This window comes from Nanorana parkeri, unplaced genomic scaffold (genome assembly GCF_000935625.1).
Source record: "Nanorana parkeri isolate BGI_ZX_2015 unplaced genomic scaffold, ASM93562v1 scaffold389, whole genome shotgun sequence".
Lineage (NCBI taxonomy): Eukaryota > Metazoa > Chordata > Amphibia > Anura > Dicroglossidae > Nanorana > Nanorana parkeri.
The window spans coordinates 683,757-699,431 of NW_017306657.1; the positions used below are offsets into that span (position 1 = coordinate 683,757).

Sequence of the window (15,675 nt, forward strand, 5' to 3'; positions counted from 1 at the left end):
CCCCCCCCCCCCCCCCATGGTGCCGAGGTGAAGGTGACAAAAGGTCTTTCAGAGAGATCCTGAGAACACTGAGCTCACCCCAACATTGTACAGACTGTTAAATGAAGTAAATAAAGGGAAATAAGAAGGGAAATCACTCGTTTGTAAGTCCATTTGCACAATTATAATGATTTTAAAAAAGTCAATTCACCTAAAACTGAAGGTGGAGTTCTCAGATCTGCCCTCTATGGAATGACCCTACAGACATAAACACACCCAGAATGGGGTACAGGAGGAGAAGCAGCTTCAGGCTGTACACATTGGCACCCAGATCTCCACACATTTGAGGTCTGTAAGTATAAAGCTGGCACACACATTACAAGCTGAATGTACGACATCCTTCATCTTCATCAACTATGTATCATGAGGACCTGCCTACCTGGCTATAAATTAAATAGATTATATAGGGAAGTATTTGCACTACATTGTTGTTGGTAAATCTAATTGGGATTATACAAACACATTAAGGTGAATTGATCAGACCTGGAGTAGACAGAATCTGGAGCAGTTGCCCATGGCAACAAATCAGCTTCTATCTTTAATTTTCAAAGCTTAACTGAGCAAACTGAAGCTAATTGGACGACTGCTCAGGCCACCTTAACAGAGCTGGATGAGACTTTATGCAAAACACCAGTGTGTCAGCATCCGCAGTGCTGGGTGACATACAGGAGGCTCAAACAGGGTCACCCTCGATATCGGCCACTGGGGTCCATTATCAGGACTCCCCGAACTGATCCAGGTACTTCCGCACTTTGAGCATTATTAGTTTATTTCAAGATCTTATCATATCATAGTTTTTACTTAAACTTATATGTAGCTGCAAGGCATGGGAAGTCTTAAAGGAGAACTATGGGGTTAAGGCTTTTCCCCATAGTTCTCCTTAGGGTAACGGGAGGACACAAACTAGCGTCCTCCCGTTACCCTAAGCTCAGTATACCGCGAGCTACAGCTCGCGGTATACTGAGACGCCGCAGCCGGAGCGGATCCCGACAATTATGCCGGGATCCGCCCAGCTGCGTGACTGACAGCTGGCTCTGCCTATCTAGAGGCAGAGCCAGCTGTACCCGCCCCCTCCCCCGTCCGTTCCGCCAGTCAGCGCTGGAAGATCGGAGCGGGGAGGGGGGAATCCAGCCTCTCCCCTGTCACGGCAGAGAGCCGTGACAGGATCGAGAGGTGAGCGAACGCCGGTATGTGTTCGCTCACCTCCCGATCTACTGAGCCGACCTGTGACAGTCTCATTGTCACAGGTCGGCTAGAACTATGAGGTGAGGGAAAGGCACTCACCTCATAATTCTCCTTTAAGACCTTTGGTGGCCCTGGAGCCATATGTGGCCCTTTCTCGGCCTAGGTGTTACCCTGGGCCAGTGATTGAAAATGATGTATTATACTGCTAGTTAAATGGTTGTTTCTTCCACACTCTCTTCTTTTTTTTCCTGTGCTGTCCATTTCCTTTGCTCTTTCTTTGTATTTTTTTTCCCTCTGACCTTTTATAAAAGTTCGTGCTGAGCAGAATATCTAATGGAGCAGCAGTAGTTTTTTAAGCCCATCTCCAGGCCAACAAAAAAGTTCCCTTGCAGTGAGACTACTACCTCACTGCAAGGGTTAAGTGATCATTTTTGTTTAGGAGTAAAGTAGTTTTACTTACCTGATCCTGCTCCACCAGCAGTCAGCTTTTCCCCTTCTGCTCCAGCTGGTGGAATGTCCTTCAGCATCCTCACGTCAAATGCAGGTCTTTGGATCCTGCATTAGACGTGATGACATCAGTGATCCTTAGACCACCAGAACCTAGGGGCTAAGTGACTGTGGGAACCGGTCTAGCAGTGGTCTAGCAGAGGGAGCTGGCAGGAGTGGGGATCAGGTAAATAAAACGGCTTTACTCGAGCACCCAAACAAAAACGAGCAGCTTTAGGGAGGGTGTAGGGAGCACCAATATGGGAGTATTGGTTTGTAAAGAGGCTCTAATGGCAGTGATCTGTAGCAGTCTCTTGTAACATATTCCCAGCCTCTAACCGTCTCTTGCACCAGGTCCTCCAACCACTCCTGTAGCATGTCTACAGTCTATGTCATGTCACTTTGGCTGATGAAGGGACCCCTTGCAGGTAACAAAGCAATCCATTAAATATGTGACATGCCTAGTTTGTGCTAATCACAGCAATTTTATTTTTTAACCATATAGTGTACTGGCAATATCTGTCCAGCCCTGGCTGCTGCTCCCCATCAGTGGGTCTTTCCAGTCTGGTCTGGTCCGTGATGAGGATATACATGCAGAGTCTATGGCCATCTCCTTTAGCATGCCCGCAGTTGCTGACCATATACTGTAATGTTTCTGAATGTTCTGTAACAACACATACTCTGAATATTGGTGGCACTTGGTGATTTCAGGGGTCACACTTGAAACCCCCAGTGTCAGGAAAGTTGATCACCGCTGCATAAATATCTGGATTGTATTAGGGAAAATGTGTCTGCCGTCTGCTCCTAAAGCTCATTTCAGACAATGTCCCTTGTTAATACTTTGCTGGTTTTAAAGAACCCTGCTGCCTGACCTCCAGCCAGTGAGATGGACGACCCATTTAATATCTCAGCACAAAGCAGGCAAGCAAAGAACACTTGTGCCTGCAGACCAGCGGATTGTGCTGACACTCCCTCTAAAAATCCAAAGCTTCTGACCTATAATGTACGTTTTCTTAGATATTTCTACAGAAATGGTTCGGTCATGAGTGAACTATTTTTTTCTTTTATACTGTGTCAGGAGGAAGAAAAGGGCCATCAAGTTGGCTGATATTGGCAACCTAAACTACCTAATATCAACTGAACATTTTATATGTTACGCCCATTGTTGTTACCTAGTCAGCACCTGTTCATTCCCAAGTTTAGAACATTTGTGATTGTCAAATGTACCTTATTTTTTAATATTGTTACCTGTTCCCTCACTGCAATAAATAAGACTATTATTTCTCAACAGTTGGACTGCCAGTGCTGAGTATAACCATGTTGCCACCTAACCAGACCCTGCCGGATGAACCTAATGTCCAGGGTGCAGCTTCTCTACTTACCTTTGGCCAAATGTCTTCTCCTACTATGTACAACCTCTACAACAGTGACACCTGCAGGTAACAGTGGAAAGTGCAGATCACGTATCCAGTTCATGCTGGACAGGCATTTGGGACCAGATACTAAGCAGACCCCCTCAAAGATTGACACTAATCTAAATAATAATATATATTTTTTTTTACAAAAGGCGCTCCTATTAACATGTTTAATTTTCCTATATTGGAGAACAGCTAATTTGCAGTCTTGTCAACAGTTCCACAATTATACTGGAAATATCGGTCTGTAGTTTTTTTACATATACATGTACATGTAACCTGCCTAAAGGTTAAGTCCACATTTAAAAAAATAAATGCGTGTGTCTTCAAAAAAGAAAAAATGTGCATTTACTATTTTGTTGCATTGGAGCTAGTGAGTACAATGCTCTGGCTCCTGCAGATTCTCCCTCCCACCAAAGACCTGATATTTAGTAGCAGGGATGGCAAGAAGAATGAATGGACTACAAATGCAGTGACGCCACAACACTTGTATTCCATTAAGAACTTTATGCACCTCTTTCCTGGATCCTGATGGGTGAATGCAGCCCTTAAAGTGGACTGGTGCTCCATTTGACATGTTTAAAGCTTTCTCTGAGAACATATGCCTATGTAACAATCACATTGCTGGTGGCAGCTTGCCAGTGATAGGATCAGTCACCTGCTTTTATGGCACTGTTGGGGAACAAGATACTTGCAGCATTTTGGGCAGTAAGGGAACGATGCCATAGAAGCAGGTCAGTGTTGGTATTCTTGCCAGCAACAGGATTGCTAGTCTGACCTTGGCCATACTAAGCGAAAAAGAGTGTCTTGTAGATTCTGTCACTGTTGGACTGACATCAAGGTAACCTAAACACTGTCAACATTATTTTCTCACAGCATGGACAAGATCCTCTTTCCTGGCATGAACTCATACACAGAAATAACAGCGGTTCCTAGGAGGATGACCTCAAACCTATCTACCAGGAAACCTTGGCAGGTAAGTTATAACCAGTGTGTTGGTGGCGTGTAGGTCATAGCGTGTCAGCCTGACAAAATGAAACTCCACCTAAGCATATTTAGCTGGTTTACATGGAGTGGGAAAGTATTTTATTAAACTGTTGGATCTTTGGGGCTGTCTGAGAATCAGTATGGAGATCTTCTCTTACATCCGACCCAGTGCATGTTCAAATTCAAACCATTTTCCACTCACCCAAAATATTGATTAAGTTATTATTGATTTGTGTTGACTCCTAATATCTGCCTGGTATTTCATTTGTTCTCTGCACTCCCCTAAGCACCAGCCTGTGGAAGCACTTGAACCTTTGGCGCTGTGGGTGTGCCCCACCAGAAACTCATGCATACAACATGGTGGCACCAAAGTTCCAGATATAGTGTCAGAAAAAAAATTAAATGAATTGGAAGATTGGAGGTTTTTAAAGTAAAACTGTGACCTGCTCATAAATGGCAAAGCAACACCATCACTTTCATCCCTCTTTCCCAGCAGCACATACTTCTCTTTCCTTCCATCCCTCATTGCTAGGTTCAGCAACTAGGAATTGAAAGTAGTACTTCTGGGTGGAGTAGGGATGCACCGATACCGATACTAGTATTGATATCGGTGCCGATTCGGAGTATTTGGGCAAGTACTCGTACTCGCCCAAATGCTCCGATGCCTAGCACGAGTACTTCCGGTATCAGGAAGCCGGGCAGCGCGTCATTACACGCTGCCCGGTTTCGCTCTCTCGTCACTTGTGATGAGAGAGCATGGAACCGACTTCCCGGCCAATCAGGAAGCCGGGCAGCGTGTAATGACGCGCTTCCTGATTGGTCGGGAAGTTGGCCAATCAGGAAGCTGGCCTCGTGAGGTAAGGTTACCTTACCTTAGTATGTGCAGCCTGCCACCCTCGGGGCCTCTCCAGCGAGAATGCGGCCTTCGTCCGGTACCCAGCCGGAGCCGTCCAATCAGGAAGCCGGGCGCCGTCTAATGATGCGACGCCCTGCTTTCTGATTGGCCGGGAAGCTGGCTTCATGCTCCCTCGTCATCTATACCGGTATCGGTGTATCCCTAGTATGGAGGAGTTCACCAGAACAGAAATCAAGATTCAACACAAATCTTTCCTTCCTTGTGTAGACATCCTAAAGCCCTGAGACTGCTGACGTGTGCCGCCATCTTGGATGTGATGTCAGCAGCCCAAGCAGACTCAGAATCTTCACTCAAGTGACACTCTATGATATTCCCCTTTGCTCTTCCCCCACCAGCTATATAAAAGTTTATACACCAGTCAGTCATAACATTGTGATCTGAGAGGTGGAAGGAATAACAATGATTATTAGGTTACAATGGCACCTGAGAGTGGGTGGGATATATTAGTCAGCAAGTGAACATTTTGTCCCTGAAGTTGATATGTTGGAAGCAGAAAAAAGGGGCAAGCATAAGAATTTGAGCGACTTTGACAAGGGCCAAATTGTGATGACTGGGTCACAGCAACTCCAACACCACAGCTCTTGTGTGATTTTTCTGGTCTGCAGTGGTCAGGACCTACCAAAAGAGATCCATAAATGGAAAACCGGAGAACCAGCGACCGGGTCATGGGCAGCCAAAGCTCATTGATGCATGAAGGGAGAGAAGACTGGCCAGCCGATTCGGAGTATTTGGGCAAGTACTCGTACTCGCCCAAATGCTCCGATGCCTAGCACGAGTACTTCCGGTATCAGGAAGCCGGGCAGCGCGTCATTACACGCTGCCCGGTTTCGCTCTCTCGTCACTTGTGATGAGAGAGCATGGAACCGACTTCCCGGCCAATCAGGAAGCCGGGCAGCGTGTAATGACGCGCTTCCTGATTGGTCGGGAAGTTGGCCAATCAGGAAGCTGGCCTCGTGAGGTAAGGTTACCTTACCTTAGTATGTGCAGCCTGCCACCCTCGGGGCCTCTCCAGCGAGAATGCGGCCTTCGTCCGGTACCCAGCCGGAGCCGTCCAATCAGGAAGCCGGGCGCCGTCTAATGATGCGACGCCCTGCTTTCTGATTGGCCGGGAAGCTGGCTTCATGCTCCCTCGTCATCTATACCGGTATCGGTGTATCCCTAGTATGGAGGAGTTCACCAGAACAGAAATCAAGATTCAACACAAATCTTTCCTTCCTTGTGTAGACATCCTAAAGCCCTGAGACTGCTGACGTGTGCCGCCATCTTGGATGTGATGTCAGCAGCCCAAGCAGACTCAGAATCTTCACTCAAGTGACACTCTATGATATTCCCCTTTGCTCTTCCCCCACCAGCTATATAAAAGTTTATACACCAGTCAGTCATAACATTGTGATCTGAGAGGTGGAAGGAATAACAATGATTATTAGGTTACAATGGCACCTGAGAGTGGGTGGGATATATTAGTCAGCAAGTGAACATTTTGTCCCTGAAGTTGATATGTTGGAAGCAGAAAAAAGGGGCAAGCATAAGAATTTGAGCGACTTTGACAAGGGCCAAATTGTGATGACTGGGTCACAGCAACTCCAACACCACAGCTCTTGTGTGATTTTTCTGGTCTGCAGTGGTCAGGACCTACCAAAAGAGATCCATAAATGGAAAACCGGAGAACCAGCGACCGGGTCATGGGCAGCCAAAGCTCATTGATGCATGAAGGGAGAGAAGACTGGCCTGTGTAGTCCGATCCAATAGAAGAGCTACTGTAGCTCAAATTGCTGAAAAAGTTAATGCTGGTTCTCATGGTTTCCGAACATATAGTGCATCGCAGTTTGTTGCGGATAGGGCTGTGTAGCTGCAGACCGGTCATGGTGCCCTTGCTGTCCTGTGTCCACCTCCACAAGCACCTATAATAGGTAAGCATCAGAGCCAGACCATGGAGCAATGAAAGGAGGTGACCTGGTCTGATTAATCACGTTACCTTTTACATCATGTGGATGGCCGGGTGTGTTTGTGTCGCTTACCTGAGGAAGAGATAGCACCAGGAGACAAGCCAGCGGAGGCAGTGTAATGCTTTGGGCAATGTTCTGCTGGGAAACTTGGGTCCTGCCATTCATTTGGATGTTACTTCGACACATACCACCGACCTAAACATTTGTGCTGACCAAGTACACCCCTTCATGGAAACAGTATTCCCTGATGGCAGTGGCCTCTTTCAGCAGAATAATGCTCCCTGCCACACTGAAAAAATGGTTCAAGAATGGTTTATGAAGCACAACAATAGAGGTGTTGACTTGGCCTTCAAATCCTCCAGATCTAAATCCAATCGAGCATCTGTGGGATGTGCTGAAACAACAAGCCCAATCGATGGGGGCCCCATCTGGCAACTTACAGGACTTAAAGGATCTTTTACTGATGGCTTGGTGCCAGATACCACAGCATTCCTTCAGGTCTAGCAAAGTCTATGCCTTAAGGTGGGGTGTCAAACTCAATTCAATCGTGGGCCGCATCAACATTATGGTTGCCCTCAAAGGGCCTGTAAGACTATATAAATGTATCTAATGTTTATCATAATTGCCTCTGCATTCAATTATCACTGGTTTTAGTAATAATTTAATACCTAGATCTGAAAGTAGAAGTCTAGGAAATGGCCTGGTGGGCCGGATTCGGCCCCTGGGCCTTGAGTTTGACACATGTGCCTTAAGGGGTCGGGGCTGTTTTGGCAGCAAAAAGGGAACCTACTCAATATTAGGTGGATGGTTAATAATGTTATGGTGATAGGGTCTCTTTAAGGTGCATGAATCTAGTAATTTAAGTAACAAAACCTAAATATCGAGCAAATAAAGATTTAGGCGCTTATAATGACATTGCTCAGGGAATAAACTGTACATCTGGGCTAGGTAGAAATTTGCTTTTCGTTTCTTTTTCTTCAGTAAATGTATTAGGCTAGAAAATAATGAGGTATTTGGTATACTTTACCCACAATGCACTGCTTTCCAGGTGGCAACATTGGACCTACGCTCACAAGATCTAAAGACCAAAGACACGACGATGGTTTGGGTGCCAAATTCCCAGCAGAAATCCCAAGAACAAGAAAATAGGTACATACTGTGTGTGCAGGCAGCAAAGCAAGTTAATATTCAGGATTCACTTCTCACCAAGGAGCTTGTATGCACATCAGCTGTTTAGTTTGAGTTTCTCTTAGTACCGTGGTTTCCTTTCACAGTCCACAAATGTTCAGAATATTCTGGGGTTAAAATAACAGACCATGAGACATAGATAATTATTTTGTCCTTATTCTGGGAGAGCTTCCTGTGTATTCTTCTAGAAAACATAAGTATGAAGTCAGTAATCAGGCATCATGTATGTATTTCTCCATTTAGAGAAAAACCTTTGAAGGTTCATATTAAAGAACTGACATTTGCAGATGCGTGTGGCGAGCTGAGAAGGAAAAATCGGGACTCAGATGTGGTAAGTCAGTTGCTTTAATACACAGATTAGCCACTCAGGCACCCAGAATAGTCGCTTGGGGTTGGTGGAGAGCACTCTGTAAGCTCCAAATCAAGACTTGGTCTCATGTGGCATTTTGCCGCCTTACTAGCAACCATTAGAGCCCAGAGTAGCATTTTAATTTTTTTAGGATGGCTATTTCAGGGTTCTTTTATATATTTATTTTTAATGGCAGGAGGGCCAAGATAAAGGGGGTTGGCTAATACAATATAGATCTGGTTTAATGTAACTTGCTGAAGAGATCTATTGGATTTGAAGGTTCTGTGCCATCTTTAACAAACTACATGTAAATCTGTATGTAAATAAATCCTAATTACATATTCATGTTGTTTGGTTAGCCAAAAATTAGGAAAGTGACTAAACCACCTACAGGGGGACGCCCTCATAACCTGATCCTTGCCAATTCTCCGATAATGATGCAGGCGCACACCAGAAAATGGATGACCGCAAGGTAGGGCATTTCACTATCCCTTTCATATCTGGCTCATGCAATGGCCACTAGCAGCTCATGCATACACCAGCTGTAGAGGAGCTAAATGTCCCTCTATGCCCTACCATTCTTATATTGCTTAGGTCTACTAGCAGCAATCTCACTACTGAGGTGTTAGATGTCTCAGAATGTCTTGTCAATGCAAAATAGATTGGGGCAACTAGCTAGGATATAAGGTGGTCAAGTGGTAACACTGTGCCTTACAATGTGCAAAGTACAGTAACTCCAAGCATGCAATCAAAAGTCATCTCTTAAAGCAAACCACATATTTCAGGGAGGAAAGGAAGCCCTGTGTAAGCTCCAGTTCACTCTAGTTGGAGCTAATACAAGGCTGAGGACTCTCTCCATGCCCCCCTGTGACAGCACTTTGCCAATTATCAATTAGCAGTGCTGTCACATTAAAGTAAGGAGGTGAGTTCCATGCTGCTATATTTGTAGCTCTCTTCATTCTAGTTGGAGCTTATACAGGGCTGAGGACTCTCTCTATGTCCCCCATATGGCAGCACTTTGGCAATTATTAACTACCAATGCTGTCACATTAAAGTAAGGAAGTGAGTCACATACTCCCCCATATCATCATGTGCTGGATATTTTCCTTGTTCCCCATGGCCAAAAGGATGTGCTGCTGGGGGGAAGGGGGTGGCATTAAAGTGAACCTGTGGCTTGCTTTAAGAAACAACTTCTGATTGGATGCCTGCCATAATTGTGCACGGCACTTTTTGATGACCCTTTTAATTGCCTGTAAGCCTGTAGATATGACATAGCAGGTCAGGACAAATTTGGACCACCAAGCTCAGCTACTGTTTTTCAGCTCCATAAAGGAAAACACAGAGAAAATCATGAGAGTCAAGAGCAGATCTACTGACCATCGCCTATATTCAGAATCACTGTCTGATTCTGGTCCAGACAGTTTGTTACTAGAGAACCGACGTGTAGTTTTGCATGATAACAGAAGCAAACACCGCAGCAGTCCGACCATCTCGCAGAGCGGCCCACTATACAAGCTGGATGAACAGGTCAGTGATTACTACAGACAAAGTGCATTGCATTGCAGGCTATATATACAAAGAGCACTGACAATTCTGCAATCCATACTTATCAAAGTGTCTGAAGAAAGAATGGCTTTTGTCGACCATATTAATTTGATTGTGCTGTTCATAATTCCGGTGCAGTATAGGTAAGAAAGAAATCTGACTGACCGCCATCTATAGCAACAACAAATACATCTAAAGCTTTAGTTTTAGTTTTGCACAGTGGGGAAAGGTTGGAATTGGAACTCTTTGTGAGGTTTTTATTGTCATCTATGTCCCAGTTGGGGAGAGTTCACCTCACTTCCTGTCTTTTTGTTTAATCAATTTTATTGATTTTGTTAATTCTGCAAACGTGAATAGCTTATACAAAAGTACAAAAGCTGTACGTACAGCTTAATAAAGTCAGCTGTACATGGAAATCATACATTGTTGTGTATAAGTACAGATATCTCAAACGTAAATATTAAACCATACAACTGTGACTTAATCAACAGCTATCGTATATCTTAAAAGTGGTGGTTAAGCCACCCTTCAGGCACTGCTCGGAGACAGATCCAGTGAAGGAGACACATTGCAAGGGAAGGGGATAGGGGGGAAGAGCAGAAGGGGTAAGAGAGGAGAGCGGGAGTGGTGGGGGAGTTAGATAATGAGCGAGTCCAGGTGAAAGGTTGGTGACATGTAGGAAGCGTATATACAATATAAGGAAGACATTACAATACAATTCAAGACGAGATGGTAAGCAGTGGCGGAACTACCGCCGGTGCAGGGGCCTGAGGCTGTGGGAGGGGCCCAGTGGGGTCAGGTCCTGGGCACGCCCAAGGGCGATGATGGGGTGAGGGCGCCGGTTGCGGTCCTTGCGGCGAGCTGGGCCGCACAGCGAAAACGGTCAGGTGGTGGAAGAGGAGGGGCCGAGGCGGGGCTATACCAGGCCGAGTGAGATGCGACCCGTCCCTGGCCGCCCCAGGCAAGCTGACAGGGCGGATCGATCATGGTAGATGCTGCGGCACCGGGCAGCATGGAGGCTCCGGGGCTGTCACTGTGGACAGCGAGCGGCACTTTCCTGCTCTTCCAGTGTGGGCTCTGCAGGAGCAGAGCATCTGACCAGGCTGAGGCTGCACCAACTAGGGCAACAGCAACAAGCAGGTAGCTGGGCCTGGGGAGGGTTTATCATAAGGGCTTGTTCAAAGCGAAAGCGGTGCGTTCCAGAACGGTAGCTGCTGGAACGCACCGTGATCTTCCCCCTGCGTTCTGGGCGGGAGGGGTGCATTGAAGTCAATGGCACCACTTCCACGCTCCCCCGCCCCCACTTCGCAGTGCGATCGGACGCTTGGTAAAACTTTGCGTTCCGTTCGACTGCAAACGCAAAGAATAGAGCAGGCCCCATTTTTTGCGTTTGCAGTGGAACGGAATGCAGGCAAAGTTTTGCCACACATCTGATCGCACTGCGGGCGGGGGGGAAGGACATGGAAGCGGTGCCATTGAATTCCGCAGCTACCGCTCTGGAACGCAACGCTTTCGGTGTGAACAAGGCCTTAGTGTTCTTCTTTTTTTACTGCTAAGTCCACTGTTTTCCCGAGTCTGGCGCGTCGCTTATTCCCGAGTCTGGCGCGTCGCTTATTCCCGAGTCCGGCACGTCGCTTATTCCAGAGTCCGGCTCGTCGCTTATTCCCGAGCCCGGCGCGTCACTTACAGAGCCGATTTATTTATTTATTTTTTTAACTTTACTGTTGGGAAATATTAGGGGTCTAAACAGACCCCTGATATTTCCCTTTTAAAATAGAAAAAGATTAGGATAGGTGTTGTGTACTGCTCTTTTTCATGTAATTAGACAAGTGGATTATAATGGGGAATGGGGATATAATGGGGGAATATTACACTGTAATGTTCCCTATTATAATCTATTTCTCTGATTAAATGATTACAGACAGGCCTCTGTTCTATCACAGTTTTAGACTACGTTAGAATGTGTGACCAGTGACGTGGTCACACATTTTCACGTAATCTCGCCCAGTTTTTCGGCGGTGGAATAGGTGAAGCATTCCAACGCTTTCTCTGCTGTTCCAGGGCAGATCGGCATCGCAAATCAAATGTGCAGGAGACTCGTTCTGCCCTGAAACAGCTGATCGGTCCTGAAATGTCACTTCTATCCGACTTTGTGAGTGCGGTGGAATGTGAGATCGCAGTCGGAGAGAAGTGACATTTCAAGACCGATCAGCTGTTCCACCGCCGAAAAACTGGGCGGGATTACGTTAAAACGTGTGACCACGCCACCGGTCACACATTCTAACATAGTCACAACCTTTGATAGAACACTGCCATCAGGGGGTATGGCCCATGTGAGGGGTCTGGGCAGCCTCTTACATGGGTATCAACTGTACCGGGGCGGCATGGCAGAGGTGACAGGGGAGGGGGTGGAGGAGGCCGGGCCCCAGCAGCAGCAGGTAAGAAGAGTTGGGAGGAGGTACAGGGAAAGGCATCCCGAGGACCAGGCCAGCCCACCTGGGACCCTGCAGAGCCCACCATAGAGAGTCTCAGGTGGGCTATGCAGGATCTATGGTGTGCTCTGCAGGGTCTCAGGTCCCCTGCGCACCCCACCCCCCCGTGTCTTGGGAGGGGGCCCAAGATAAAATCTTGCACCAGGGCCCTTTGGTTATTAGGTCCGCCACTGATGGTAAGGAGGGCCCTGCCCGTGAGATGAGGTTAACTGCTCATACCACTCTCACACCTGTATCAATAACTGTAGGAAATCATAGTCCCAAAACAGTGGCAATGTGAGATTTGGGCTTCATGTTGCTCCTCCCACCAGTCAATGCTAACTGAGAAGAGCAAGGTCACTCTACTGGTCACATGACCTACAGATTGAAACGCTTTCTAAGTTATTTAGAGCCTGATTTACAGTAAATCAATGACTGTGCCATACACAACTGTCAGGAAGGAACCTGAACAGTAATATCTTATGAATCCTGGAATGATGCCAGTGATCAGACTAATACGAGGGCTGCTGCTCCTGACCTTCTGATAATGCTCACGGCTTGTTTTTGGCCTCAGTACTCTCTGAGTCAGTGAACCAGAACAAGTATGCACATCTAATGTGCACATTTGTTCCATGTCTGTGGTCTGAAAGTACTAAAACCATTTGATCAGTATGACAGCCTGGTTAGATAACATTTTCAGAAGAACTTCAAAAGATTCTCTGTAACGGAGCCTCCAATGGCAGTAAAACCAGTCTTTGTCCACTCTATACTCTCATCTAACTCTATAAAGATTTGCGCATAGATATATATATATATAAATATATATAGACGTACACTTTAATTCTAGACAAACTGATCCGGGAATCACAGAAGCTTTGACGCATTTTGCAGTCAACCAATGATTATGGCAGATATAAAAGACACAAATTAATGTAGCCCTCTAATCGTTAATACATCATTAAATATTTTTCCTAAATTGGAGTACCTGAATTTGTTGTCAGCCTATGTGCAGCAGACCTAGAATGGTAAAGGAAGAAAGAGTACAGAGCCAATCAGTTTATGTGGTGAGAAGAAGCATGCTGGTAGGAGGAGAACACAGACTGGCAGATAGATGAGCTTCTCATGGTGCTGCTTTTTAAATTTTCACTGTCCAGTCGCAGGCTGAGGACAGGTCCAGGATGATCTGGTCTCTCAGAAAATGGGTTGAATGATGCTGGTTATCAGAATGAGGACATCTAGTGGTAGAAAAAAGTACTGTGAGGGAAATCTCTGGATTGAAGCTGAATATTGCAACAAAAGCTGATTTTGTTATTTTACCTTTTAATGGGCTTTTAATTTTTTCTTTATATTTTTGGCTGGAGTTCTTCTTTAATTAGGCGTCTTTTAAATCACACTGCACCTGTGATGTCATGAATTAAGCTTTAGCGTGTAAATTGCGTCAACACTTCTACCATTACTGGAATGTGAGCTGTTTGCCTATAATTAAATAAAGAGTAAGAAACTCTGTCAGTCCTTTTTTTTAAAATCTCTTTGTGCCCTCAATGGGAAAATTCACCCTGTCTATTTAGCCTGGTGACGAGAGAGTGATGAGAAATCCAAAATGTTGCTTTTACCACCAGAGATGGAATCTTCCTATGAAGGTACCTGTTCTGTTGATAGCTAGCTAAGAAAATATTTCCTCTAACTTCCTATTTTGTCTCCAGGACAGGAAATGAAGGGAAATCTCCCCAATGCGACACAAAATTCGGGGGGAAAACTGATGGTTATTTTAATCACTCCCTACTCTATGGAAAGCTAAAGTTTTGGTTTTAGAAATGCCTAAAAGATGTAATATTTTGGCTCATATAATTGTGAACTGGAACCTTGTAAGGTCATCGTAAACCAAGCTCACACACATACACAGATGAGCATGGACACCGAGCAATCAGACAGGCAGCATCCCAAGTCCAGTGTACCCTCTCATTACCTTATGCTCTGTGTTTTTAGAACTTTGAAGCTCTGGACGATGTAGGAATTGATCTGAACAGCATTAGGAACCAATATTACTTGTGGAAGAAATATATTGGCCTAGCCGGACCCAACTTTAGAATACAGCCGCCAGGTAAATGCAGCTCACGTAACTATAACTATATAGAAGATTTTTATTTATTAAGGTGAATATAATTATTTTAGTTTTTATGTGACTGTGATTAGCTTAAAGGAGAAGTATTGGGAGTGTAAAATAGACTCTTCCCCATACTTAGAGCTGGTGTGGGACATTGTAGCTGTCACACGGCGGCTCTATATACCGAGAGCTGACCGATCATGTAACCGCTGAAAAAACAAAAAGGCTTCAAGACATTTATAAAGCTAAGCATAAGTGCTATTAAAATGAAAAGGAGTTCTTTAAAAAAAAGCCAGTAGCAGAGCCTGGTCACATAACCTGTCAAAGCATTTCAATAGCCTCTCCTCCAATATCTGAGTTCTCTCTGCCGTGTTAAGCAGAGAAAACTCTGTACAACACTGCAGGCTTTATGCCGTGGCATATATTTTATAAATAGAAGGTGAGGGGGGGTGCTATCTGCTCTCCATTATAAATGGGTCCCTTAGCCTTTGACATAGTAGTCATTGGCTTATATATTGTAGTACATATAGTATGACCACATAAAGCTTCTGTCTTATCTACAGGCTCGGTGGTTTGTGATACAGAAAGATCACACGGCACAGACAGCAGAGACTCTCCTTCTTCGGCTGGATTTTCACAGACCTCCTGGACAGAAGTTGAACCGTCAGATGCAGTGAGTATAGTGTTCATTCTGTTGCAGTTTTCCATTGTCATAAACTCCTGATATCAGAAGCTATATGTCATTATTCATGAAATCCAACTGGTCAGTGTGCTAAGATCTAAGAAAATGGAGACTCAAACTTATTTTTATTAGGCAGCTAGAGGTCTCCTAAACATGTGACCATACTCCATAGTGGCACCTTTTCCTTTGGCCTGACTGTGCTGTTACCAGGCATTTACTTCCGTCACCTGCTGGCAGAAATAGGAAACTGCACAGAGACAGCTTTCAGAGTGATTTTGACTTCATCAGGTGGCTCCTGGGACAACACTTTTTCTAGATGACAGGTTACCATGTTACATTTCTGTAGCAACCTTCCACATACT

General features: G+C 45.3%; 1 protein-coding gene and 1 long non-coding RNA gene across 2 annotated transcripts; both read left to right on the forward strand.

Annotated features, from left to right (window-relative positions):
- The first annotated feature begins 2,086 nt into the window (after positions 1-2,086).
- On the forward strand, positions 2,087-9,172 carry LOC108789355. Its single transcript, XM_018559335.1, has 7 exons — positions 2,087-2,138; positions 3,002-3,149; positions 4,002-4,101; positions 8,023-8,123; positions 8,406-8,493; positions 8,871-8,983; positions 9,106-9,172. The coding sequence occupies exons 1-7, from the start codon at positions 2,087-2,089 to the stop codon at positions 9,170-9,172; spliced, it is 669 nt and encodes a 222-aa protein (XP_018414837.1).
- A 718-nt stretch (positions 9,173-9,890) lies between these two features.
- LOC108789374 lies at positions 9,891-15,298 on the forward strand. Its single transcript, XR_001941397.1, has 3 exons — positions 9,891-10,038; positions 14,514-14,628; positions 15,195-15,298. It is a non-coding gene; the product is annotated as an uncharacterized LOC108789374 (long non-coding RNA).
- The last annotated feature ends 377 nt before the right edge of the window (positions 15,299-15,675 follow it).